Source organism: Hippocampus guttulatus, chromosome 6 (genome assembly GCF_054856545.1).
Source record: "Hippocampus guttulatus isolate MCC_2025c chromosome 6, RoL_Hgut_1.0, whole genome shotgun sequence".
Classification (NCBI taxonomy): Eukaryota; Metazoa; Chordata; class Actinopteri; order Syngnathiformes; family Syngnathidae; genus Hippocampus; species Hippocampus guttulatus.
Window position 1 is genome coordinate 16,975,731 of NC_141266.1, and position 25,739 is coordinate 17,001,469.

General features: G+C 40.4%; 2 protein-coding genes across 3 annotated transcripts; both read left to right on the forward strand.

Moving 5' to 3' along the window:
- Positions 1 to 1,245: 1,245 nt before the first annotated feature.
- Positions 1,246 to 9,242, forward strand: ecm1b (extracellular matrix protein 1b). The gene is made up of 11 exons (XM_086114343.1): positions 1,246 to 1,503; positions 3,187 to 3,243; positions 3,792 to 3,860; positions 4,025 to 4,066; positions 4,170 to 4,202; positions 4,828 to 5,102; positions 5,912 to 6,117; positions 6,555 to 6,834; positions 7,499 to 7,695; positions 7,856 to 7,943; positions 8,695 to 9,242. Exons 1-11 carry the CDS (start codon positions 1,431 to 1,433, stop codon positions 8,872 to 8,874), a joined length of 1,500 nt encoding a protein of 499 aa, XP_085970469.1. The 5' UTR covers positions 1,246 to 1,430; the 3' UTR covers positions 8,875 to 9,242.
- A 661-nt stretch (positions 9,243 to 9,903) lies between these two features.
- pip5k1ab (phosphatidylinositol-4-phosphate 5-kinase, type I, alpha, b) lies at positions 9,904 to 25,066 on the forward strand. 2 transcript variants are annotated; one of them, XM_086112907.1, is made up of 16 exons: positions 9,904 to 10,020; positions 13,715 to 13,749; positions 16,501 to 16,593; positions 16,707 to 16,837; positions 16,911 to 17,028; positions 17,210 to 17,362; positions 17,444 to 17,743; positions 19,176 to 19,405; positions 19,489 to 19,572; positions 19,654 to 19,702; positions 20,588 to 20,672; positions 20,781 to 20,951; positions 21,035 to 21,161; positions 21,435 to 21,497; positions 21,602 to 21,701; positions 22,922 to 25,066. In XM_086112907.1, exons 1-16 carry the CDS (start codon positions 9,972 to 9,974, stop codon positions 22,922 to 22,924), a joined length of 1,791 nt encoding a protein of 596 aa, XP_085969033.1. In that variant the 5' UTR covers positions 9,904 to 9,971; the 3' UTR covers positions 22,925 to 25,066. The 2 variants fall into 2 exon arrangements, with proteins under 2 accessions (XP_085969033.1, XP_085969034.1); XM_086112908.1 differs by having other exon boundaries at positions 21,435 to 21,484.
- The last annotated feature ends 673 nt before the right edge of the window (positions 25,067 to 25,739 follow it).

Consider the following 25,739-nt stretch of genomic DNA (forward strand, 5'->3'; position numbering starts at 1 on the left):
AAAACACGTTTGAGAGGGGAAGTCAAAATAAAGAACAGATAGTGGTTGCACAAGTGTGCACACCCGCTTCTAACTTGGATTCCAATTTAACATGAATTTGAAAGTGATTGGTTAGTTATGAAAACAGCCACAACCCCAGTTATAAAAGTGTGGGCACACTTGTACAACCACATTACCTCATTTTTTGTCATTTTTACTTCCCCCTTCTAAGCCATTTCATTTTTTCTTTCTGAAATGATAGAGAACAAGTACAGTACTACAAACCAAAAGATAAGATGATAACATGAACGATATGACATGACAATTAGAAAATAAATTACATTTAGTTGTTAAGGTGATAGGTCCAATTAATGGTTTAAAGTTTTAAAATGAGTTATCTTGGTGTCATTTTTTCAAAGTCACTGTACAGCGAGACACAGGAGTATGGATGACAAATGTCCACTTTCGTGGAGGAGACTATTCTGGGTCATGATAAATGCTTATCATTAGAATTGAAGATGAGTCACAGGTTAAAAGTTAACTTTTATCAAAACAAATCTACTTTATATGTTGTGAGGCCTTGGCCTCCATGCAGACGGTCTATCGAAAAGAAGCATGTGGTGTTGAAAGATACAGTCGAGAAGTGTGCTCTTGCATTGAGATAAATGGAAAAATAAAAAAGTTTATTTGAGTGGGAAATCACCACAGCAGCCAGTAGGTATCATTAAAAAAATCCTTAATTTTTCTCACAGGAATATTGAGTCATATAGTGTAAAGAAACATGTCTGTCTGCGCTACAGAGTACACATTGGCAGGGAAAGGACAGAAAAATTACGTTTTACTGTATTTTTTAACTTCAATCTATTACAACATGCTCGTAAGTGCACTGTTTACTGTCTATTAGCAAATCACCCCAAATTCCATACTTTGTATTATTGATCTTGAGCTGCCAAAAGCTACAGTGCAGTACTGTATAGTATGAAGTATTACTAAACAAACAATGGCCTATTATACTTGGAAACCAATTACAGCGAGTGATAACTTAATTATAGTTTGTAAAAGTGAGTAACTATTTGAGTAGGAAGGAGTCATGTCCATGCATGTTCTTCTCAGATAACTTAGTCTGCTTAAGTAGTTTACATACCAGTAGCCATGTCAGATTTGATCACTGAGGATGAGTCATGTTCAAAAACTTTTCCCTCCCACCGTGACTGCCCCCCCCCCCCGCCCCCCCTCACACACACTCCCACCCCCACGCCCGATGCATAAAACGGCTCATCCGGTGCTGGCCGAGCTCAAGTTACGGACGGCACCGCAGATTCTGTGGAACCACATATCGGGTCTGAGTGCACGCGCTGCCCCACAGAGTGAGCTTGCAAGCCGGTTTGTGCGCTCGCTGCTCCCGCTTCACTCGACTTCCCCACCGCCGGGCAGGACGAACACCGGCGACCATGGGCTCGTCTTGGCTTGTACTTCACGCTACTGTTGGGGCTCTGTTGGTTCTGCTTGGTTCGGCAGACCATGGTAAATGAATACGAAGTTACTGCGCTGTCTGTTCGCTACTTGTTGTTGTTGTTGTTGTTGAGTCTTTTCTTCCTGAATGATGACCAGATTCCATTTTGGATTAGCCTTTGGACGTTTTCTCTGTACAAATAGATTTCTACTTGTGCACGAACCAGCATTAATATTAATATGATATAATTATCACCATTTCCATTTTTATTGTATTTATTCTACGTTAAATGTGATGTTTGTGCTTAACGTGGACATAGCAAAGAAATTGTAGTTAAAACAACATCAAATTATACTGTACTATGAACCAGTGTTTACCACTTTATTTTGATATATTTTACTTTAGAAAATATCACATGGCTCACGACCAAACAGAAAATGTCACGAAATGTGGATACACGGGTTTAGTTGCCCTCTAGTGGAATAGCGGGCTGCCTGGTAGTCCAGTGGTTAGCGTGTCGACCTCACAGTGCAGAGGTAATGGGTTCGATTCCAGTTCCGGCCTCCCTGTGTGGAGTTTGCATGTTCTCTCCATGCCTGGGTGGGTTTTCTCCAGTTGCCTCCCACATTCCAAAAACATGCATGGCAGGCTGATTCATAACACTCTAAATTGTCCCTAGGTGTGAGTGTGAGCGCGGATGGCTTGTTCGTCTCTGTGTGCCCTGCGATTGACTGGCAACCGGTTTAGCCTGCCCCCCGCCTACCACCCGAAGACAGGTGGAATAGGCTCAAGCATGCCCCACAACCCTTGGGAGGATAAAGCGAAACAGAAAATGGATGGATGTATGGAATAGCATTTATTTGTTCTACCCGTCATTATACGTCGCTGGCATCGATTGAGGAACAAAGATACTATATTATGTAATACCTATTTGGAGTAAATTAGTAATATTCACCCTAAGTAACACAGTTGAATGTAAGGAAAGTGTCTGGTTTTATAAAATAACTTAATGTACAATGGGACAAGCCCAAAGTGTCGTATGTGTGCCTTTTAGGGGCATGACGTAATGACTGATGTTGGGGGCTGAAGTTGGATTGGCCCAAGTTGGTCATTTAGTATGCATGTGGTCGTGAGTTGTGGCCTACAGGAGCTCTTTGCAAATGTTAGCATTTTAGATGTGTGTGTCATGCTCAGTAAATAGCTGAAAGTGCATTGTCAACTGTCATGCTCGTCTTGGCAGATGCAAGGAGTCTTTAAAAAAATTATTTTTTTTAAATTGCCGGTATATCGAGTAATGGGGGCAGGTGTGGTCTAACCACATCATCTCAGTATGTTTGTTTTGTTTTTAAATCCGTTTTGGAAAACATTGAAAAATAAATTGACTTGAGTTGAACACGTTATCGGTGACTTTAATGGTGGAAAAAGAAATGGGTTATCGTTGTCTCATTTTTTTCTTATCACATATCTGGCATGTAAACAGGACTGTGCAGACTTGTTATGCTATTATTAATGATAAAATGTCACAGTAATGCAAAGTCAGGAGTAATGTAATGGGGTTATTAAAAATAATTTACTCTGTAATCAACAAGGTTGAAATGGCACAGCGTGTTTAATAAAAGAGTTCAATACTTGCTGGCCGTCTGGCCCGTTTTCATATTTTGTCTGCAAAACAAAACATTGCCGTTGCATAACCGTCTGACTTTTTGCTCTCCCTCTTGCTCACTCTCTCTCTCTTTGTGATTCCAATTTTCCAGATGAGCGCAACATAGAGCAGCGCGAGATCACCTTTGACATTGGTGCCATCATGCAAGGTGAGTTGTGTGGGTTTGTATTTTACATGCGAGTGCAAAATCTTTGCCGGCGATAATTAGGGGACGCATGCGACTTTTGACGAGTGTGCATTTATGTTTTGGGGCTTTTGGGCACAATTCTGGATTATACTTTTATTGTACGTTTTTGTTTTTTTAGACAGCATGATGGAATACTGGTTTAGCCTGTCTGCCTATTTGTATTTTCGTTATCATGCGGCAATGATAAATCATTAGGATCAGGATTCTGTTGTAAATAAGGCTGAACAGTTAATCGAATTCAGATTGGTATTGCAATGTAGTACAATTCAATTTCCAAAGTGTGTCCCCTGCCTCCGCCTCAGGTCCCCCCACTAAGTTTGGCAGTGAATTTCCTTTTCACAAACTGTGTCTACTTTATTTTTCTGTTTCGTTCACGTTTGGGGGTGTTATGGCTGTTGCTTATCATGGCGTGCGTGCGTAAGCGCATACATATATATATGGGGTGCTATACTGTATAATCTATTTGCACTTGGCAGAGGTATTGACAATAAAAAACGTTTGTCTTCCAGAGGGGCAGTTACCAGAATCATTTGTGATGCAGCAAGAGGCAGACTTGTCAGATCTGATTGATACGAGAGGTACCGTTGCGTCTTTTATCGAAAATAAATATAAAATATGAAGCTGCAATATTTGTGAATTATTCATCTGATAAAGAAAAAAATATATATAAAATGGAATGAAATCATAACAATTTTGCATGACTGATTATATTATTACATATCCTGTTCTTTTACATTTATAGACTTCCCCGTCCCGGAAATATTGGACACTCCAAGAGGCAGAGGTGGGCTGTCTTAACTCTATACCAATATATTGACTTAAATATTTTAAGGGGAAAAAATATATATATATTTTTTAATGAATACCTTTTTCTTTTCGTTTTGCAGGTTCCAGACCAGCATCCTTTTCACCGAGAGGACGTATGTGTTTATTTTCCTCTGAGCAGGTTTGATTACAGCATGTATTCTAAGGTCCAACACAATCTGTTTGAGGATGCTGGTCAACACCTGATTTTGAGTTTGATGTTTAAAACCTTACCATAGGAAATAACAACATTAATCTGTCCTGGGGTCAAATTTTGGCCTTCATAAAAATAGCAGCATAACATTTTTCCTGTCAGTCAAGTGAACAAACCTGTGAGAGCAAAACAATAAAACACTCAGTCTGAATATACAGTATATATTGCTTGTTCTTTGGAAAAAAACAAAAAAAACACACATTGTGGAAAAAGACCATGGGAATCCCTCCCCCCCCCGCGTAATCTCAATATTGAGGGAAAAAAATTCCATTACATTATTTTTCAAAATAATTTTACTCGAATAAAGTGGATGATTGTGACTAATATTTTTATGTCAACTGATTTATTGTTAATAATGAAATAATATTAATGTCAAATTGTTATCTTTAATTTATTGAACTTTTTGTTTTTAATGATCAGGCCCGTTTGTCAGTTTTAAAAATCAACTGTGGTCGATGAGCACAAAAGTTAGCCCAGCACTGATCTAAAATCACAGGTAACCTTATGATTCATTTCCTTCGCCAAAGGCCGTCCAAGTGTTGGATCCCGCTCCGAGATCCCAATGCTGGACTATCCCGTTCAGTTCCCACTCGGACGACCCACCTCCGACAATCTCCAGGCCGTCTGTCTTCATGGAGACCTTCGCCCTCGCTACCCCGACTCCTACTTCCCCCGCTCAGGGTTTGGCAAATTGCGGCGTCAGGCCAGCGCCGTCAATAATGCCGAGTCGTGGTTGAGCACGTGCTGTGCAGGCAACCAGACGTGGGGGACGGAGGTGACGCTTTGCTGCGCCACGCAGGCGGTGAGGCTGAACAGCTTTTGATTTATTTTTAATGATACACTTCAGCATATCAAAAAAATGCATCGCTGTCAATGTTTTGGCTGACACGCATGGACTAATTAGGGCATGATGTCTAACGGCGGCCACCGTTTGGGGGAAAACCATATTCTGGAAAAGTCATTTTGACATTGTAAAACATTAACTAGTCCCATCTGTTTATCGTTATCCATAAACAGGAGGTAGTAGCCTGCTACTAACGGGCAGACAGACAAACAAATAGTGATGCCTTCAGCTTGATTAGTTTTTGCATCATCTTTCCCCATTAAATGAATAGAAATGCCATTAATCTGTTGCAGATCTCCAAAAAATCAGCAGTGTGTGTGTGTTTAGAAATCATTTAGAAGGTTTTTGACAACAATTTGGCTCCCCACAGAGTAACATTCTAGTTATATATCGCTAATCCTAATGGCCTTACATTGATGTAGATCATGCAGCACTCTTGTTTTGCTATATTTTGACTCCCCAAAAAAGCAGCAGCAGACTTTTTTCTTACAGTGTAGACTTGATGAAATTTGGCTGTTTTCAATCATATTGAAAGGCTTTGTGTTGATTAGCTTCTTATCCACCACCCACGCAGACACAGCAAACAGGCCTTGGCATGCCCACCGGAGTGAAGCAGCCGGAGGGCAAACAATATTCCTCTCACCACGACTTTTAATGAAGTGCTTTTGCAAAAATGTGTGGCTGCTTTCATTCACCCAGCTTGTGATCTCAGCTCTGCGCACATTCTGACTTTCAATTATGTGTTTTACATGACGTCTGCTGCCTAGTGGGAGCTGTCTGTGGAAAACTTCTGCGAGGAGGATTCATCTGTCAAAGACCGACTTTATCACTGCTGCAGAAAGGCCGGCCGCCAGAGGTTTGACTGTTTCCAAAACGACTCTCCCAATCCACGCTATGAGCCGACCGAGGCTTTACCGGTGGTCCCCCTTCCCGCTACAGTCGACTTCAGCTTTGACAAAAACACATGCCGCAGGTATGGAGCAGGTTTATAACTCTATAACTCTTATATCTTTTCATTTTTCATTTATAGATCGTTTTAATTAAATTTTTTTTTTTTTTTAATTGCATGAGTTCTAGTTTTGGAGCAGTTTTCTTAGCTTTCATTAGTTTTTATTTTGGTTTCATTTTAGTTTGGTCTTGATTAGCTTTAATTTAGTTTTTATTTATTGTATATGGGACAGTATAATCAAAAATGGACCGTATCTATTTCCACAGCAGTCAATTTGAGACAATTCCGATACTGTACGTGGTCTACACTACATCCTAGCCATCTAGACACAGACATACTGCATTTAATAATATATTTTAGTCATCCTATGAAGGAAATTCAATGAACTGAAGTCTGCACATGTATTTCTAATGTATCCAGGACACTCCGGTAAATATTTTGGTATGACTTGTGCTCAACAGGACAAAAGTGAGTCAACCGGGCGTCAGTGACAGCAGAGGGATGCAACAGTCCGGTTCCCAGAAAAGTGAAATCAACTTCCCCCCCGGTCGACCCAGCGTGCATAACGTGGAAGCGCTGTGTCGCAACCAGAAGCAGCGACCCCTGTACAGCATCAAGTGCCTGCCAAGCACCGGCTACGAGCTGCTGGCTCGTCAGGCCAAGATCATTAATCGTATGGAGAAGGGATATAAACAGTGTTGCAAGAAGAACCAGGACGTGCTTGTGTGTGCTGAGCAGAAGGTAGAGCGTCAGACAACATTTTTCTCAATAATCATGTTTAGAGTTACTGGTAAACTTGAGTTTAGTCATCAATTAATCACAGGTCACATATGGACAAAGAATTCATCCTCATATTTGCACCTATGGACAATTTAGGGTCCAGAAATGTAGATGAATCCACTATAATTTTTGGAATGTTGTTGGAAACCCGGAGGAAAAACCCATGCAAGCAGCCTTGTTGTCAGTCAATCACTGGTGGAGACATTCTCCCCTACACACAATAAAAAAGAGGCAATCTTTTTTTATTTTTCTTTTATTCATTTTTTTGCCGCTCCCAGTTGAAGTTTACTCTCAATTTAAACATAAAACAAAAATAATTACACATTGTGTATTTGAAACAACCAGATCCATCCACCTTAATCCTAACATGCAAAATGCCATAGGTGGGCTAACAAGTTTCATTGTCTCGCAGTGTTATGGTGGGGGTGTAATCATAGAAGGTAAAATAGAATATTATTAGTTAAAATAATCTGTTCTTTTGCCCCGATTATACTCATTTTCTCTTTGTGTATTTGAATCTTGTTTCATTTTATTTACATTTTTTAAAAAGATAATATGGATTTTAATATGCAAGACATTCTGCTCCCAGCCCCCACGAATCGGTGATGATTTGCTTGTGTTTCAGTGGCGCGACGCACTCGGCAGGTTTTGTTCCAGGAAGAAGGGCGGCAAGGTTGACTACGAATGCTGCTTGGGCAGCACAGCTGGTGATAAGCTTGACTGTTTCCAGTCCACGTCTCCTGACCCGCATTACAACATGACGTTCTCCCAGGACGAGTTGTCTCCTAAAATCTGTCAGTCCCGCAAGGTCATCAAGAAAGTGTAAGTTCGTTTATGCCTGTTTTGATTGCTTTCTTGGATCATCTCCAAATCTGATGTACTTTAAGTGGATCTCAGACTACCAAATTACAGTGTGTATTGTGTTTCGATTCAAAAGCAGTGAAACCTCTCAAATCTAATCTGGATTTTGACTGCCTTTCAGGTTGCCAAATGACTTTCATGCCAAGAGCATTTTGGATGAATGCTGCGCCCGTTCACCACAAGACCATAAGTCTTGCTTTGTCCAAAAGGTGAGTTGTCCCATAATATAATGAACCAAAGGCAATATAATAATTGAAAACCAAAACAACACAAAACACATGCACTTGAAATGAAGACCATATAAAAAGAAATTAAAATAGTTTTCCCCCACCTGCATGCATTTAAACAGTCAGATTTATTAAAACACACTTTTTAAAAGTACATTTGAGTACCTGTTCTCACTTTCTTGGTCGCATAATTCTCCAAATAAGGAAATATTAGGAAATCAGTTTATTTTTAAACAATAAATACATTTTAACATGACAATCTTTAAAAGTCATATGAGCTGATATAGAACACCAAAGTGGTACATGGCTGAAAGAATGAAATTCAAAATTATAAAAGATGTTTTGTGTATGGTGTTTCGAGTTTATTTTTATTTTGGATACTGGAGATGTTGTTTTCCTTCTTCTTTGTTGTGGTATGTTGATCCCTGTAATCGAATAGCAATACTCACAAACATATATTCTCTATAACTGTTTTTTTTTTTAGTTGGGGACCCTCTCTGCCTCTTCTTCTTGCTTTTATACCCTTTAGCTTTATACACGAAACTCAAAATTTGGACTCCCTGTATCCTGTTAAAACCCATAAAAGATCATCGCAAAAAAGAAAGCTGTGGTGTAATGGGGGGCGCAAACGACGACATAATATGGGAACAATATTACTTTTCACGTTAAAATGTCTTATTAATAAATTAGCAGCCTCCACATTTTCACACTTTAATGTCTTGTTCGTTTATAGGTTGAGGAAGCATCTGTGCGTATGTGTACGTCAAAGAAGCCATCGCCTCCCGTCGCCCGCCGCTGTTGCCGCATTGCTCCTGAAGAGCAACCAAAGTGCGTCACTAGCTTTGTCATGGATGCCATCACCAAGGCAACCAAGGTCTCCAACCAGAAGAAGAAGAAAAGATGCCCCCTTTAAAAGTCCAACAGGATGAATGACGCACTTCCACCAGCTGTCACATGATCACTGAATATTCGTCTTGCACAAATGCCACTTTTTAACACGTGGACCAAATTTGTGCCTCATCTACTGCCAGTATTATTTGTATCTTTCTATCCTGAGTGCCTTTCTAAAGAAACAGATTTTTAAATTGTTTAATACATCCTTTATGAACCAGATTATTGTCGGTGTGTCCCTGTACCACTATTTTTTAAAACTCTGCCCTATATATAGATTTGTGTGCATTTGTTTGTTTTGAAACCATACACTTTTCTTCTGTTTAGATGAGTTTCTTGTCAAGATTACAAGTAGAACTGTTCTAATAAAGTTTTTTTTTTCTAAATAGACTTTGTATTCTGGGTTGAATCCGTTTTTCATCACAGTAAACCAGCAAGATTTGACATGTCTGTCGTCAGACATAATCCGTGAAAAATCACTGGACTAATGAAAAGATGTAATTGGTCATGAGAAGTAAAAATAATGCCTGCATCGTCCAGGATGAAAACATTCGTTTGTAGTATAAATATGAATAAATGCATGATGTTCTATAGAGTATAAACATTAAAATTAAATATGTTGGAAAGGAAGATCATTTTAAAAATTGTGGTCATTTTGTCAGTACCTGAGACCCTCGTGAGGATAAGCAGAACATGTATGGATTCATATGTGTCGTCAAATGCCATTGTCTCAGGGAAACAGATTTATTTACATGTACTTAATATATGATTAATTTGCCAGTGATATCCAAATATTGAGCATTGTGCAAGAAAATGTTTCTACAGTATTACATTTCAGGGGATTGATAATTAGACAACCATTTATACTCTCATTCACATCTATGGACAATTCAGTCTTTTTATTAACCTTGCATGCATGTTTTTGGAATGTGGGAGCAAGAGATTCAAATCCAGAACCTCGGACCTGTATGGCAGACGTACCGCCCACTAGGGGACTATTCCAAACACTCCCATTTCCTTCCACTGGGGGCAATATGGTGCCGATGTCAACCATTAAACCCGCAGTATTCAGCTGGGCACTCTGAAATGTGAACGGCGCAGTGGAACCAACGAACCATAATGGCGACTGCTGGTGGAACAGCAGACCCGGGATCAACACTTCCGACAGGTATCTGGCCAACACCTGTTTATACTTCGTTACCTATAAACCAGCCTACAGAAGCCAGCGGTGTGACGTTTTGTAGGGATGAGGATCAATGGGGGGGATGCTGTGCCTTTGAATTTGGCAAGCCCCGGGAGGCTAGGTTGCTAAGCTAGTGCCGAGCAAATAAATGAACCGGTGTTTAGTTACCTTGTTAGTTAGTTAGTTAGTTGTCTTAATTTAGTCAGTTATTTGTGGCGAAACTCGTTTTCACTTCCCAGGACATTTAAATATTCCGTCTCGTTATGCTAAATAGCAAAGAGCACTGTGGTTCAGTTGTTGTTTTTAATGTTAAACCGGTCATTTCTGTCGTGATGTAATATGGAGAAAGCTGGATCCAGGGACTCTTTACATTGAGCTTGTAGACTCCCATGTCATTATTTTGTGATAAAATTTTGTTTCGTTTGTTTGTGTTCCAACCAAGCAACTAACGGTAAACAGCTCTACATTGCCGTGTCACCCTTCCTACTACCCCGTCTCGGCTTTCTGCTGTTTCATTACAACCTTATATTGAAAAAACGAATTTTTCCACGCGAAACCAACCCCACCCACACATCTTCTTTTTACGCATTATTGTTATGTTTTCTTAGTATTTTATTATTCACTTCGATGCGAATGTGTTCCAGCAAGCCTTGTTTATTTTTCCTGCCGTCTGTTCAATTGATTTTTCTCCCCATCTTTCGCTTACGGAAAAAGCCATTGACAATGACTTTTATTCATAATATTTTGATTTGGGGGTTTCTCCCCCCCCCCTCCTTCTTGGTTTTGCTTTATACCGGCGCCTTGACTTAAAGCTAATTTTATTCCGTGACCGACGCTGCTGTTTTTAGAAAAATGGCGCTCTATGTATTGAGTTTAAAAAATATATTAAAACGTAAACAATTAAAAATGTCATTGTCACCAGACAAGATTTCCCAAAATGATATTTTCTGAAATAATTGTTAAATTCGTGCCACAATATCAATCCATCTTTTTTTTCTTTGAATTCTCAGTCATCTATTTCATAGTCTCCAAAAGGTGAATCGATGTAACTGGAATCTTGTTACTTTTTTTTGGTTGTTGTTGTTAAATGTGGGTTTTTATTCCCTAAGATGTGCAGCTCCAACTTTGGCAACTATGCTTTTCTGCTAACAATTTCTGGTTCTGTCATCATCGCTCATTTCCCAGCGCAGGGGCCCTTGTGTGGTGGCATTAAAAAAAGATACATATTAGGGAAGAGATATCAATTAGGGTTTCCCCTAGCCCTGTGTTATTGTTTTCAAATGTCAGTTTTGAGCCATTTCCTGCTTTCCAGATATTAGGACACATTTCTGGAGGAGAGCGCTGCAGCGAGGTACTGGCCTGGGCGTGTGTCTTGATGCGTGAACAGAAAGTGCATGGCAGGCGATGCTCTTTTATGTAACAAAAGGGTTAGCAGAATGATGCTCATTGCTTACTCAGTGGAATAAATGTGAGTGTGGCCAGGCTAATCGCAAGCAGGTGACCGTGCCTTATTAACATTCCTCTTTAGCTTGGAGTACCCTCTCTATCTTTGAATGTGGTCGTGAGTGTTCCTACAGGTGTACAATCATCTCGGCATCCTTTTGCATTTGTTGACCTGCGGCTCTGCTGCATTGAAGTGCCGTAGCTGTTGCCACTGGTTACAGGCGAGAGGTGCTCTCAGAGTGGGCGAGAAAGCACTGGAGTGATAAATGCTACGTTTATGTCAGGAAATTACATTTAACATAGTTCTTTTGAATTCCGTACGTTCTGATCTATAAATTATTCTTGTACATATTAATTTTTGAACTGATGATTAGAAGATTTTCATCCATCCATCCAAGTTCTGACCCGCTTATCCTCACAAGGGTCGCGGGACGTGCTGTGGAGCCTATCCCAGCAGTCTTCGGGCAGTAGGCGGGGAACACCCTGAACTGGTTGCCAGCCAATTGCAGGACTTCTCCATATTGAAATTTAAAATTCTCAATTGAGTGGTCGCTGAGTTTTTGGCATGCCGACTTCCAATCATCCAATTTACAAGGGACTTTTGGCTGTCCTGTCAGCTGAGGTCACTGGACTACAACACTCTATTTAGCAGTGTTTGATCCAGCCAACAAGGGTCCAAGAGTATGCAAATAAAAATGATTGTGGATGAGAATAGCGTTTAGCTTCTCAAGATTAGGCTATACCGATTGCCACTAGTCTTAAAATATTCATTCCAGCGTGACTCTGAAACTGTCGGTACGAAGCAAGGGCAGCGCCACATAGTTACAAAAAGTACATTCGCTGTGATTAAATTTTGATATTAGTTTTGGTCTCACTGATCGGAACCACTCTACTTTTCAGAAAAGAACATCCAAAATCTCATCGATTAGTCAATTTTGACTTGACTTTCATCAAATTGTCGACTACAAAAAGTCTTAACTGGTCAACCCCTATTTTTCCCGCCATGGAAAACAATTTGAGACCTCCTTTGTTTCTTCAGGTTCCTGGGAGCGTTGTGTTTGGGACGACTAAAATATATTCATTTTCACAAGGCTACACTCACTTGCGAAAAAGAAGTCATTTTTCAGAGACGCTGAGGCTCCCCAAAAGAGTATGTTTTGTCAGATGAATAATAATAAACAGTGTTTCAGACACAATGGACTGTTATTGCTGCTGCTGCTGTTTCCATTTTCAGTTCTGTTGTTGTTGCCATATTTGTTCTCTGCCATAATGGGTGTATTTCTGTGGCGGTAACATAAAAAAAAACGCGCTCTTGGAATATTTCGATTCTCACTGAGCTAAAATCTCACTACACAATAATGACAAGTGAAATTTTGAGTTTGGAAGCTTTTTAGGGTATTTTCACGGTTCTGGGATAGTTTTACATACAGTGTTACTTTGTACATGAGAGGGAACATATGGAAAGTTGACTATTTTTTGCCTTCAAGTAATGCAAGTGTCAAATTCACCAACTACTAAATGTTAATCTGTCTGCCTTTTTCGGAAAATCTGTCTGCTCGTGGGTTGGCTAGTTTACATAATAGCCACGTCACACTGAGTTTGTCTGCCAATGACTTAGCAGTTTAGTTGGCTGAGAATTTAGGGCAAAAGAGACACTTTTAAGCAATGGCTGACGCACAGTCATGCCAAAGTCAAACCTGTTATAAACTGTGAAAACATAATAATTATAGGCTGGAGTTACTTGATCATAATGAACTGCCTGGTGGCATGGAAAATGTTGGAGCTGCTGCTTCCGTGTGTCACTAATAACATGTGCTTGCTGTGGTCAATAACATGGTTAACAGTAATGTGTATCTGATCATTAGAAAAAAAAATCTATTCAGTAGAGTTCTTTACCAACAGATCGAATCAACTTTCAGTCTGCAGTAGAAGCTGTATTTAGTTAATGAAGGTGGTAATTGCAGAAACCACCTCAGGGACCTACTGAATCTGGAGCAAGCAGCTCAGGGGAAAAGTAGTTCCAGTTTGCACCGAGTTGCTGGTATCAGAAGCAGTAGCTGGTAAATGTCGCCACATTTAGGTCTGGGCTCATTATTGACCTCATTTGTCACCCAACAGCATCCCGTGCTGAAAATAGATCATTCACCGGCAGGCATTTAACAGATTTTCCCCAAGCAGAGAGCAAGGTGAAAATGAGTCCCTCATGTTGTAAATCCAAGTTTGCTGTGTTTTTTAGGGACAAGTGGCATCTTCAAAGGAGGCCCTTCGGAGGTAAGGACAAACCCGGGACAGAACACTCGTCAATCACTGTACTGACACTTTGGAACGGTATTTGCATTTCTTAATAACATACAACTGTAAAGTGCACACATATGAAATTTTGAAATGTTGGAGGAACCCAAACGAGCACAATTAGAAGGCAGCATGTGCACATGTTGTATTTCACCTCCGAGTAAAGTACAGTGGTACCTTGACTTGGATTTTAATTGGTTCCATTAGCAAGCTCGTAAAAACAACAAATCAAATTTTCCCAATGAAATGAACCCATATGCCATTCCAATACCCCCCAAAAAAAAAATATTTTAAATTGCACTATATTGTACAAAAACATAACGCATCACAAAACAATGTAAAGAAATCAATTATGTAAAGTGAAATTAATATACATGCTGTGATACTGCAATGTTGTGTTGATTGTGTGTCTGCCAGTTATGGGCGTGGCCTAGTAGTGGATGATATCAGCAGTCGGGCTAGTCGGTGTTAGTTCAGTGTCGTCAAGTATTCTGCTAATTGATAAATTGGATGGCAATATATTTTTGCATCCTCATATCGTTCTCTAGCATCTGTGGCTTTCAGTGTGTCTGGCTTTTAAAGGTAGGGCCTGAATTTGTGAGTGATGTGGGTGTCAGTGAATCTGTGTGGAGTTAAGGTTGAATGTTCATCGGCAACACTGTTGTTCCTTTTAACACTTGTTGGAGAATTACGGTGGATTTTAACTAACGATGGTAGGCTATATGCTCAACCCGTATTGTTTTGTGTTTTTTGTTATTGTAAAGTGTCCTTGGGTGTCTTGAAAGGCGCTTATAAATAAAATCTATTATTATTATTATTATTATATTAAATTAACTAACATCAATACATCACACTCGTGATGGCAATAGTAGTGTTTGTTGTGGTACACATTGCATTTAATATTCTTTGACAGTGTGAAATAATTTGTTGTTGCCTGTTCATTAGTTTGTCGCAAGAGATGTACTGTCCAGTGTTGAAGCAATCTCCTTTGTATTTCAGTCATCAGTTCAGTCGTTGACACCATACAGGAAACCACCTTGCTCATTTGACTCTGCGTCAAGAAAGTCAACTCATTGCATGTCACAGTCATGTATTACATTTACTGCACATGGTCACTTACATTTTTTTTTCTTGTTTGTGTTTGTTTTACAATGTGATTTTAATCTGACAGAAAAAGACCGCGCCCAGCTACTAGCACCACACACTATTTTTACTGCTGTGAAATCTGATCCTGGATGAATGTGTATAGGTCAATAAAACAAAAAGTATTTCTCTATAGCTAGAAGACAAACACACATGAAGAGTTTACAGCCACCGTTTTGTTGTTCACATGTTCATCCAAATGGCTGTTGTTACCCCGCAGTCATCAGATAACCATTACTACAGGGCCATTCTTAATCATATCAGAAATATAACTGGTTCCTGTTTGACTCGTCTGGTCGAGTGATTGAGCCAGTGTGACGCATACCAGTCCAAACCAGCTGATGCAGCCCTTGGCACGCTGAAACTATGTGGTGAATTAAAAAATAGTGCTCGGACTGTTCAGTGGTTTGACATGCCGTCCTACATGCTAGATTCCATTTCATTTCGAGATGGGGCTCTCTCTTAGCGCTACATATTGACCAGGCAATCGGATAGTTTTGCAGTGTATATTCACGAGCATACGGCGCACCGTATTGAAAAGTGTAGTGACAGTTACGGGTGCTATTTCTGTATTTAACACATACACAAGCCGCGTTGCATTATTGGACACAGGCAGGGTAAAATGTATGCTATATTTAAAAAATGCTAGCATGCATGCATGCTAGCGTATGTTTTTAAAAAGCCAGTGGGAGGAAAACTGAGTTTGGTTGTACTTTGGTGAAGTATTAAACAATGTACTCACGTTATTTTATTTTTTTTTATCAATCCTCATCCTCAAATCCATCAAAGTCCTAATCTTCTGTATAAGAAATGAACAGCTGGGCAAGTTCACAATCAAACACGCCAGGCTCCCTCGCATCATTGTCAGAGTCAATCTCGTCGCCGTGCTGCTCCTCAGAAATGATGCCAGCTTTAGCGAAAGCTCGAGTAACAGTGCAAGCAGACACGTTAGCCCAAGCATCCACAATCCATTCACAAATTGTGGCATAACTGCCTCCCGGTCTCTGTCAAGCTGTGTTCGCCATCGCTCCCACACTGCTCGCAACTTCACTTTGGCTGTTTCTGTCCATTACCATGGCAAACAAGCACAACAGTAAAATCCGACTTCACACGCCCCGTTGAGCGTATCGCTACCATGCTGATCCGCTTCTTCTCTACAGTGTGGTTTGCCACGATGTCTCGTCTATGTTGGCGATGTGGTTCAGCTGGATGAGTTTATCAGCAATTTTTTTGTTGTAATTCAAAATGCTAAGTATGCTTGTCCCTCATCACTTGCCATAGCCTAAGTGCATATGTAGGAATGTGGGGATTGGTTGAAAGAACAGTCGGTAATGGAAGCCAAGTGAGGCCGGCAAAGTGGCAAAACAAAGGATTAAAATCACCAAGAAAGAGTCTAAATTTTAATGTCACGCAGAAAAGTACACATTTTACTGCAATATGAGCGAAATTGTATTTATGTATGTCATGTATTGATCTATTTGGTTCGTATTGGTGGGTCACTGGAGACTGAAGCAAAGAGCACGGCTTTCACACATGTAGCTTTCACCAGCCCCTTTTTGAAAGCCTTTTCACCCCTCATCTGTTCAGATGCCCGGCTCCTCAGGCACCGCTCAGAGTATGAAAAAGACCATCGGCCACCGGGGCGTTGAGACCACCACCGGAGAGACTACCTACAAAAAGGTTAGAGGCGGGTTGGTGTGGGGGTCAGTGACACTGGTTAGCTAACACCAGCAACAGCGTAGGGGTTCACGTAATCGACTTTGCTAACGTCGCTTCTTCTCTGACTGGTGCAGACAACTTCCTCTGCCCTCAAAGGTGCCATTCAGTTGGGCATTACTCACACGGTCGGCAGCTTGAGTCAGAAAGCCGAGAGGGATGTACTCATGCAAGATTTTGTGGTCGTTGAAAGCATCTTTTTCCCCAGGTTGGTAGCACATATGAGGTTGTGTAGATACTATTCTTTTCAATTGTCTCACTGCGTCTTGATTTGTCTCCAGTGAAGGCAGTAACCTGACTCCAGCTCATCACTACAGTGATTTCCGTTTTAAGACCTACGCTCCCATTGCCTTCCGTTATTTCAGAGAGCTGTTTGGCATTCGGCCCGATGACTACCTGGTTAGTACTTGAGGAAATTCACAAAATATTCTGAAAAACAGGTGTTGCAGTCAAACCCTCATCACCCCCCCCCCCCACACACACACACTTTTTTCTTGTTTATTTTTTAAAGAAACATTAAGGACAAGTGATGAATCTCTTTTGTACACAGTACTAATAGAACTGAGTCTTTTTTTTCAAGTATTCTTTGTGTAACGAGCCACTGATTGAGCTGTCCAACCCCGGAGCCAGTGGATCGCTCTTCTATGTCTCCAGCGATGACGAGTTTATCATTAAAACTGTTCAGCACAAAGAAGCAGAGTTTCTCCAGAAACTACTTCCTGGATACTTCATGGTGAGCGTGATGCAGTTTTAGTCATTAAATTCAGTAACTTCATTCAACTTCAGGTCTTCACACAACTTGTTTTTCCTCTAGAACATAAACCAAAACAAGCGCACCCTGCTGCCCAAGTTCTACGGACTGTACTGCGTCCAAGCAGGGGGCAAGAATATTCGCATAGTTGTTATGAACAATCTCCTACCCCGGATAATCCCCATGCACCTTAAATACGACATGAAAGGATCCACTTATAAGAGACGGGCGTCGCCGAAGGAGAGAGAGAAAGCTGTTCCCACGTACAAAGACCTCGACTTTATCCAGGATTTGCCCGATGGCCTGCAACTGGAAGCAGACAATTACAACGCTCTTAGCAAGACAATACAGAGGGACTGCCTGGTGAGTCATGAAGTGCTGCGCTTTGGTTTTTATTTAGCATACTCTCCGAGTATGGAATTGTATTCATATAAAATTTACTAAAATGTACAACGCATTAAATACTGTCAAATATTTCCTCATCCGATAGCTTAGACTTGTTGCTTCATAAACTGCCTGACGAGCACTTTATTCGAAATGAATGAATGTACAGTGTTTTTTTAAAATCATGGATATCGGTGTTTATGATAATTTTCCCCACAAATAAATGATCACACAATTACCGGTAACCTATTTGCGGTTCGCTATTTACAGATGCATTTTTTTCAGTGCAAACTATCCTGCACTATTTTCTGAAGGAAAAAAAATCCAATCTGTGCTTTTTGTGCCCTTTTTTCCGAGGCCCTTAGAGACCACAAGATGGTCCCAAAGCCCTGACTAAACGAAATATCGTAGTAGGTCTTAAAGAAGTATATTGAAGTTATACAACTCCAATGAACGTCACATATAGACCAGGGAGGAGTTAAGGTTTGGTCTGAGTTTTTAGTGGAAGTTATGGAGATTCTTCTTTTTTGTGTGTATGTGTGTTTTTTCTTGTTCTTTTCAACTTGCAAATTGTGATGCGAGCCCTCTTAATTTGAGCCTTGGTGTTATATACGCCTGTTTTTCTGCCAATACAAGTCCCGACGCCAACTTCATACAGCAAAGCTTTTTCTTTAAACCCAAACTTATTCTTTATGACATGAATTTTGTATTCAACAATGATGTTCTCGAAAGTGGCTGATGACTCAAGTGCTTAAAAGAGAACTTGTTCTTGAGCGAAACTAAATAGTAATCCTTTGCTTACTTTGTGGGATGCTACCTTTTTTCAAAGTATCAAGGTGCCTGAAGGCTTCTCAGATGTTGGATTAGCAACGAATCATACTTTGGAGAAGAGCAATAGAAATGATGACTGTTAAGCATTGGATTTACCTGCTGAGGCACCGTGAATTTACCTATTGCAGTCTTACTTGTTGATGCATGAAAAAAAGATCACATCAACACACTCGTGATCGTATTAGGTAACCTGACGAGCCTCTCTGTAGCTGCATTGTTTTGAATCTTAAATGCCAGGGGGCTCTCAGTCTTTGACGATGAGTCTGTTTAAAAAGAAAACAAAACATTTTAGAGTTATTTTCTTGTACTTTTAATGCTTTTAGCTATTGTATTCAAAATGATGTGATTAGTAATTGGTAAAAAAAACAAACTAATAATGCTTGCGATATGATCGCCCCTCTTGCAATGTGACCAAATGTGCTAAATTTCCTGGAGGGGGCGAGGTAACGCCATGGGGTTTTGCAAATGCACACACAAGCATTCCAATGTTGCTGAAAAATACTCCAGTGTGTTAACTTTTCATGTAGGTCCTGACTTTAAAATGCCGACCATTTAAAGTTTGTATGTGTGCATTATCAAGCTCTTGCAGAGTTTCAAGATCATGGATTACAGTCTCCTGATGGGCATTCACAACATGGATCAGGCCAATCGGGAGCGAGCCGGGGGTTATTCGGGGGACAGTGGTGGGTCGGATGGAGCGGTGACGCCGGATCAGCGGCGGCCTCAAGCCCAGAAAAGTCTGTACTGTACAGCCATGGAGTCCATCCAGGGTGAGGCTCGTGGAAAGGGCGCGTTGGATTCTGAAGACCAGTGAGTTGAATTTCTGAACCTCAACATGTTGTTGGTTGGGAATCTGCAACCTCTGAATCATCGCTTATATTTTGTTTTTGCAGCATGGGAGGCATTCCAGCTCGTAATGGAAAAGGGGAGCGGTTACTCATCTACATTGGCATCATAGACATCCTGCAGTCCTACAGGTATCTGACTCCAGAGAAAATCTCCCCCTTGCGTGCTATTTTTGTGGCATTTGTGTAACATTTTCTTCATCCTACCTTTAGATTTGTTAAAAGGTTGGAACACTCCTGGAAGGCATTGGTGCATGATGGGGTAAGATCCTGCTCAATTTTAAGAAGATTCCAAGACAAAATTATCATTTGCAAGAGTAAATCAAAGAGCTCAAATTATTTGATTATGAAAATAGTTGACGCAAAATCCCTCCTTTTGGGGCTTCGCGGTGACCATTTTTCTAAATGGGCTGTTACCGCAGACTCTCAAACTGCTTGGTGAACGAGTGAATGAAGACAGATAAAATCCGAAGGGTGGGCTACTTACAATAATTTCACACTCAAAACCAAGATAAAGTGCATTCTGTCAACACCAAAGCAGAACTAGCGTACCACAACAGCACGTCTATGATCAGCAACACAAAGAAGTGTCGCTGTTCACGTTTGTTTCATATTGCCTGTCACCTCTGTAGAATATATTGTAATGCCCCCACATGGGGTTACGTGTAGACACAGCCACCACTGCACTTTCAATCACTTGACTGAACAAATGCTAACAAGATATACACAAGCATATTCATACACCATCTGCAACTTCAATAACTGACGCCGGGGGACTCAAAACGCAGACTGGCTAGCCTGAGCTAACAACAGCCAAGTACACTCTGACTCAATCGACCCACACGTCACTCATAAAGCCGGGCCCTGTGTTTTAAAGCCACACATATTTAGAGTCACAGATACCAAGTAGGAGAGGACAGGGACCCCAGTTGGACAGAAATAAATTTATTTTGGTATTGTTGTTTATTAACTCATTCAGTACTAGCCAATTCTGGACCAAGTCTGAAAAGACGTTTAAAAACGTCTTTGGGACTGAATGAGTTAATCGTGCAAAGTCAATTGTGTCCAATTTCTTGATGGAAAATTGGTAGAATAAATTCTCAAAATATTCTCTAGCTGGAACCTTGTCGTTGTTGTTCCATTGTAGGACACGGTTTCAGTTCACAGACCTGGCTTCTACGCAGACCGCTTCCAGCAGTTCATGTGCAGTACAGTGTTCAAGAAGATTCCATGTAAGTGCACGTCTGTGTTTGGTTTTTAAAGTTACCTGCAGAGAGGGATATCTTGGTGATTTATTAGCACAGGAAATGCAGTGCTTGTCAATTGTACATCCTCTGTAGTAAGGCCTTCCCCATCTAAGAAGAGCCGTGGTGGAGGTCAAGGAGGTCTTAGGAGGGCTCCCACTTTGGGAGCTCCAACCCCACTCTCTCACACAACGGGGCATTCAGCCATGGACCCCAGACTGGTTTACCGCGCACATTTTAAAAGCACAGAGTCAGAAGCGGACAGTGGTAAGTACTGACGCAACAAGAGACATGCTCAAATTGTCATTTGCAGCAGTTCCGTTCCCTAATTTAGATTTTGTTTTTCATAGTTCAGCTAGGCAGACCGGATTTGGTTCCCAGGACCCCACCGCTGCATGACAACCCTGCTGAGTGCGAGGCCAACCTCTCCACCTCGTCAGTAGGCAGCTTAGAACTTGCTTCCTCTCCTCCTCTAAGGTAAAAAATCGCCGAAGTAATTGCTCTTGCTCCTCCTAGTCCAGTGATTCCCAACCGCTGTACTCATTTGTAGCGAGAGATCATCGCACGTACTGTTGGAAACTAGTCAATTTCATCTGATTCTTCCAAATAATATAACTTTAATTGCTTTTAACAAATAATCATTAACTTAGAATTTCATGGCGAGAGTGATTTAGAGTTTGGGAGACACTGAGCTGGTCTAGTCCTACTACTCAATTAGTGTTTTTAATATTATCTTGCTCTAATGTCTAGGTCTGTTGGGGTGGAGGTGCACAAATCAGCTCACACGGACTATGAACAAGGTGCTTTTCACAGGTAGCGACACACAAGCCAGTTTTAACATGCCTATAGTAGATACAGTGTATATTTATATCTATAGATATCGATGTCTTCTTGAATTTGACTTGTTTGTGTTCCAGCTTCGAGATTGATGGCAGTGGAGACAATTCAGGCCACCTCTCCGGAAGTGAAGACGTAGTTTCATTGTCGGACATCATCCCTGAGACCAACATCAATTTTGTATGTCTGACCACCATCCTCCTAAGACCTTTACATAATACAGGGTGTTCCAACAATTTGACATCATTTCACTGTGCAATAAGTTTAGTATTTAGGAAGTACCGTAAGTAAAAAGTCAAATTGTCTCTCTGATAAATCTGTGCTAATATCTAAATCTGTTTCTGGATGTTGTTGAATTTTTAATTAATACATTACATTGAACCACTGACTATTTGAAATTCGGCATTCCTGAATTCCCCTATTTGTGGATTTGCGTGGGGATTTGTCTGTTATTTACTGGAAAAAATGCAACTACGGTAGTTTGCTTCTTTTGTGCTGAGTCCGAATATAAAAAAGATTGCTTTGGCACCATCTAGTGGCTTCTTGGTGCGAAGGCACTGTCGAAGTGAGAGGAGGCGCTAATTTAATCTAATACTCTCGGAAAAAAGGTACTTGAACAGCATTTTTGAAATGTCAGAACGTAACCAGAATGCACTACAACCTTTACAGGTGAACTTAATTTGACCTCCTCTAAACCTTTGATATGACATCAAACTTTTCAACGTTGCAGTATATTTAATATTCAGTACATTTGTATTAAAAAAAAAATCCAAATTGAGTTTGCAATTGCTCACAGTGACGAAGGCCTACGTTTTTGAAGACATGTCCTGTGGTCTGATTAAACTAAAATGAGCACCATTATGTTTGGGGGGGGCGGGAAGCGGGGAAGCTTGCAGGCCTGAGAACACCATTCCAGGAGTGACAACATCTTGTTGTGAGGTGGTCTTGCTACGTGCACTTCACAAAATAGATGGCATCATGAGGAAGGGACATTATGTGGAAATACTGTATCAACATCTCATGACATCAGGCAGGAAGTTGAAAGTTGCACACGTATGGGTCTTCCAAATGGACAGTGAGCCATACAGTTTTAAGGCTTTGGTAACAAATGCTACTGAAATTAATGTAAACTTCTGACTTTGTAGAAAGTACTAAATAATTAATTATCTGTCAGCGGGGGGGGGGGGGGTGTCCCCTCATTATTGTAGCATTTGGATCATGCAAATAATTTTGATGATGTCAAATGACCTAGAAAAAAGTTTAGTCTGATTTCAAGTCAGACGGTGGGGGGAGCATACGTGTATATTTATAGTATCAAACTTCTTTCAGTTGTATATGAATTGTAATTCAATTTCCTTCCGCCACATGTTTTCTCATCTTTATTTTTTTTATCCTCACAGTAAACATTTGAACAAAGTGCCCCAAGAGGAGATACGCCTGGAAGATGCGAACTGGGCAGAGTGAAGGATAAAGATGGCAAAAGCAGGCCATCCAAGTCAGAATCCCGACGGCACCTGTTTCCGCAGCGCTCCAATTTGAAACACACACCGGGGTTGCTGGAGGAAGTTGCGTGGTGGAGGAAACACAGAGACGGAGCTCCACGCTGCTGTGTGTGCGTGTATGTAGACTTTCCCAGCCATCAACACTATCACACATGTCTCAAAACGCCACAAATGAGGGTTTTTGCCACAATTATCTCTTTGTATCGTAGAATTTGATTTTTCTTTTTTCCCTGTTTGCGGATCGTGAGAGTCACGAAATGGTGAGGAGTCACTTGTTGAAGCATAACGTGGAGTGTGTGTGGGGGCACAGACGGGAGCAGTGCACACTGAAGTACGTCCGAGTGGGGTCATTGATTTTCGTCTTCCTGTCACAGCACACTCGGTACCTTCCTCGCAGACACGTTCGCTCTGAGCTGCCCCGTCTTTTTTAGCCCCTTATCAGCAAATAAGAGGCATCCCGTCAACACGTGCTGCTGTCCGATTGCAATCACATTGTCTTAAAATCATGGAGGGTTTTGTTGAAATCTTAGATGGATGGCTTGAAACAGTGCTAGACGATCAGGTGTTCACGCTAATGAATTGTACCGGAAGACGTTGTTGTGGTGCTGAATGTACACACCCCGTTTACCCCCAATCATGGAATGTGTCTTTGTAAAATGGAAGAAAGTGTTGGAACGTCTTTGGCATATGACCACATGCGCTAAACATCTTTATCTGAATAGCGAGAAGTGCAGTTGGCAGGCAGTCGTGCCCTTCCATTAAGTATTAAGCTGACGGTGGCAACCATTTTGCAAATGTGGTCATTTTGTCCGTGTCAGTGCCTTTTTTTCCCTAATGCATTTTTATCCCCTCATCTGCCATGTGATGCACGACTGACCTTTTTTTTCTTTTTCTTTTTTTAATAACAGTGAACACATACTTGCCTTATCACTACAGTGGAAAATTTGCGTGTCATTTGTCTGCATTTTTTTTTACCATGCAAACAGTAGAATCTTTTTTTGGGGGGCGGGGGGCTGATCATGGCCAAATTGAAAATAAACTTAACTTTACGAGAAACAGGGCTTGAATTAAAAAAAAAGCAAAGTTGTCATTTTAACAACTGAATGATTGTCATTCAGTTGAAACAGGTCAATCGCAATTTTAGCATAAAATGCCAACTTCTCGTGAAATTAGGGCTTCAATGTGAAATGTACTTTGGTCAATCATAAAATTGGAACTTTATTCCTAAAATTGCAAGGTGTTAGCAAATGAGGGAAAATTAGGACTTTTGCAAAATTATAACCAAAAAAAATTAATTCTTGTGAAATTATGACTTCATTACCCATAAAATGTGACTTAATTTTTAAGAGCGTATCTTTTTTTGGTTCAAATTAGGAACGTCACAATCTCATGTTGAAGAGCATTTTTGTAAAAATGCAACTTTAGCATAAAAAGAGGCCTCTATTTTTATGACCTTTGTAAAATGATGTCATTTTCCCTTCAATAAAATGCTTCCTTATTCTTAGGATTGCAGCTTTGCATCGTCAAATTGGAAAAGTTGCAGTTTTATGAGAAAAAATAACTTTTTGCAAGTAACTTTTCATTAATGGGCTTTATTAATGTCTAAATTGACTTGAAAAAAAGTGTATTGCAAAAATCTAACCGAATGCTCCTAAAAGTCATAGTAATGACTTTTCCTCTTTTCTCCTAAAATGGAGTCTTTTAATATAACTTCATTGTCACACTTTCCTTTCCCGAATCAGGGTGGCCCTCATACACCTTTGCACCTTTTGTTTATCTTTGTCTTTTAAATTCAGGAGCACATGTTGGCAAATTGGATTTGCATGTGAAAAATGTCAAAAGGTTTCATATACTGACCTTGTCAAGATCATTTCCCACGGCGCAGTGGTTGACTTGAATGCGCCTACACACAAATTATAAATGACTGTTGTTGATCATTACTGCTGGTTACAGAAATGACAACCTGCCTGAAACCACTCCTGGACCAAAAATTAACTCTTGTGTTTTGTTGTATTGTACTGTATGTATAAAACATCAGCTTTTTTTTTCTTGTTTGTTTGTTTTTGCTTTTATGGTGTTTCGTGTTTGTCTTGTTGCTGTTGAAAACAACACATTCATGTTCAGGCAGGGTCACGACCCCTCTTCCGTAATTACTTTGTACAGCAGTGAGAATTTTCTCAGACAGTCACAATATAGCAAGCTGACTTGAGCAAAACATCTCATCTGCTGCAATCTTAGTCACGTGTGGTCTATGCAGCAGAAAGGGAGAAGTTGTAATTATTATGGACTGAAAAAACAAAAGTGTTAGTGTTTTCAAAGCCACTCGGTGCACCAAAGAGAAGAACGGAGCAGATAGTTTTAGCAAAAGTTCAGATCCACTTTTGGCAATGGTGAGAACACTGGTTTGACCTGTTTGATGATTTTGAAAATGTTTTTATTTTCCAGAATAGTTTCATGTCTGATAAGCTCAATCAGATGTCTATCCAATGACTTTTTTTTTTTTCAAATTAATGTTGAGACTGGGGATGTTTAGATCATCACCACATTCCTGTGACATTCGAGTTTAATTTACTACCTTTGTGGTAGCGTGTAGATCCGTCTTTTAAGTAACTTTGGCCTAGTCGAGCTATTTGTGATGTTAAAGAAGGAATGGAAAAATCTCCATTTTAAGTTTGCAAAGCTCATAGGTTACATTTTGTTGCGCTGTATTTTGATG

What these genes read in the sequence shown, in the direction of transcription:
- ecm1b (XM_086114343.1), top strand. Translation starts at nt 1,431, where the DNA reads ATGGGCTCGTCTTGGCTTGTACTTCACGCTACTGTTGGGGCTCTGTTG. An exon ending in ATCCTTTTCACCGAGAGGAC is followed by an intron (nt 4,203 to 4,827) that starts GTATGTGTTTAT and finishes CCTTCGCCAAAG; the next exon opens with GCCGTCCAAGTGTTGGATCC. An exon ending in CGCAAGGTCATCAAGAAAGT is followed by an intron (nt 7,696 to 7,855) that starts GTAAGTTCGTTT and finishes ACTGCCTTTCAG; the next exon opens with GTTGCCAAATGACTTTCATG.
- pip5k1ab (XM_086112907.1), top strand. Translation starts at nt 9,972, where the DNA reads ATGGCGACTGCTGGTGGAACAGCAGACCCGGGATCAACACTTCCGACA. An exon ending in GCGTTGGATTCTGAAGACCA is followed by an intron (nt 19,406 to 19,488) that starts GTGAGTTGAATT and finishes TTGTTTTTGCAG; the next exon opens with CATGGGAGGCATTCCAGCTC. An exon ending in AGAGTCAGAAGCGGACAGTG is followed by an intron (nt 20,952 to 21,034) that starts GTAAGTACTGAC and finishes TGTTTTTCATAG; the next exon opens with TTCAGCTAGGCAGACCGGAT.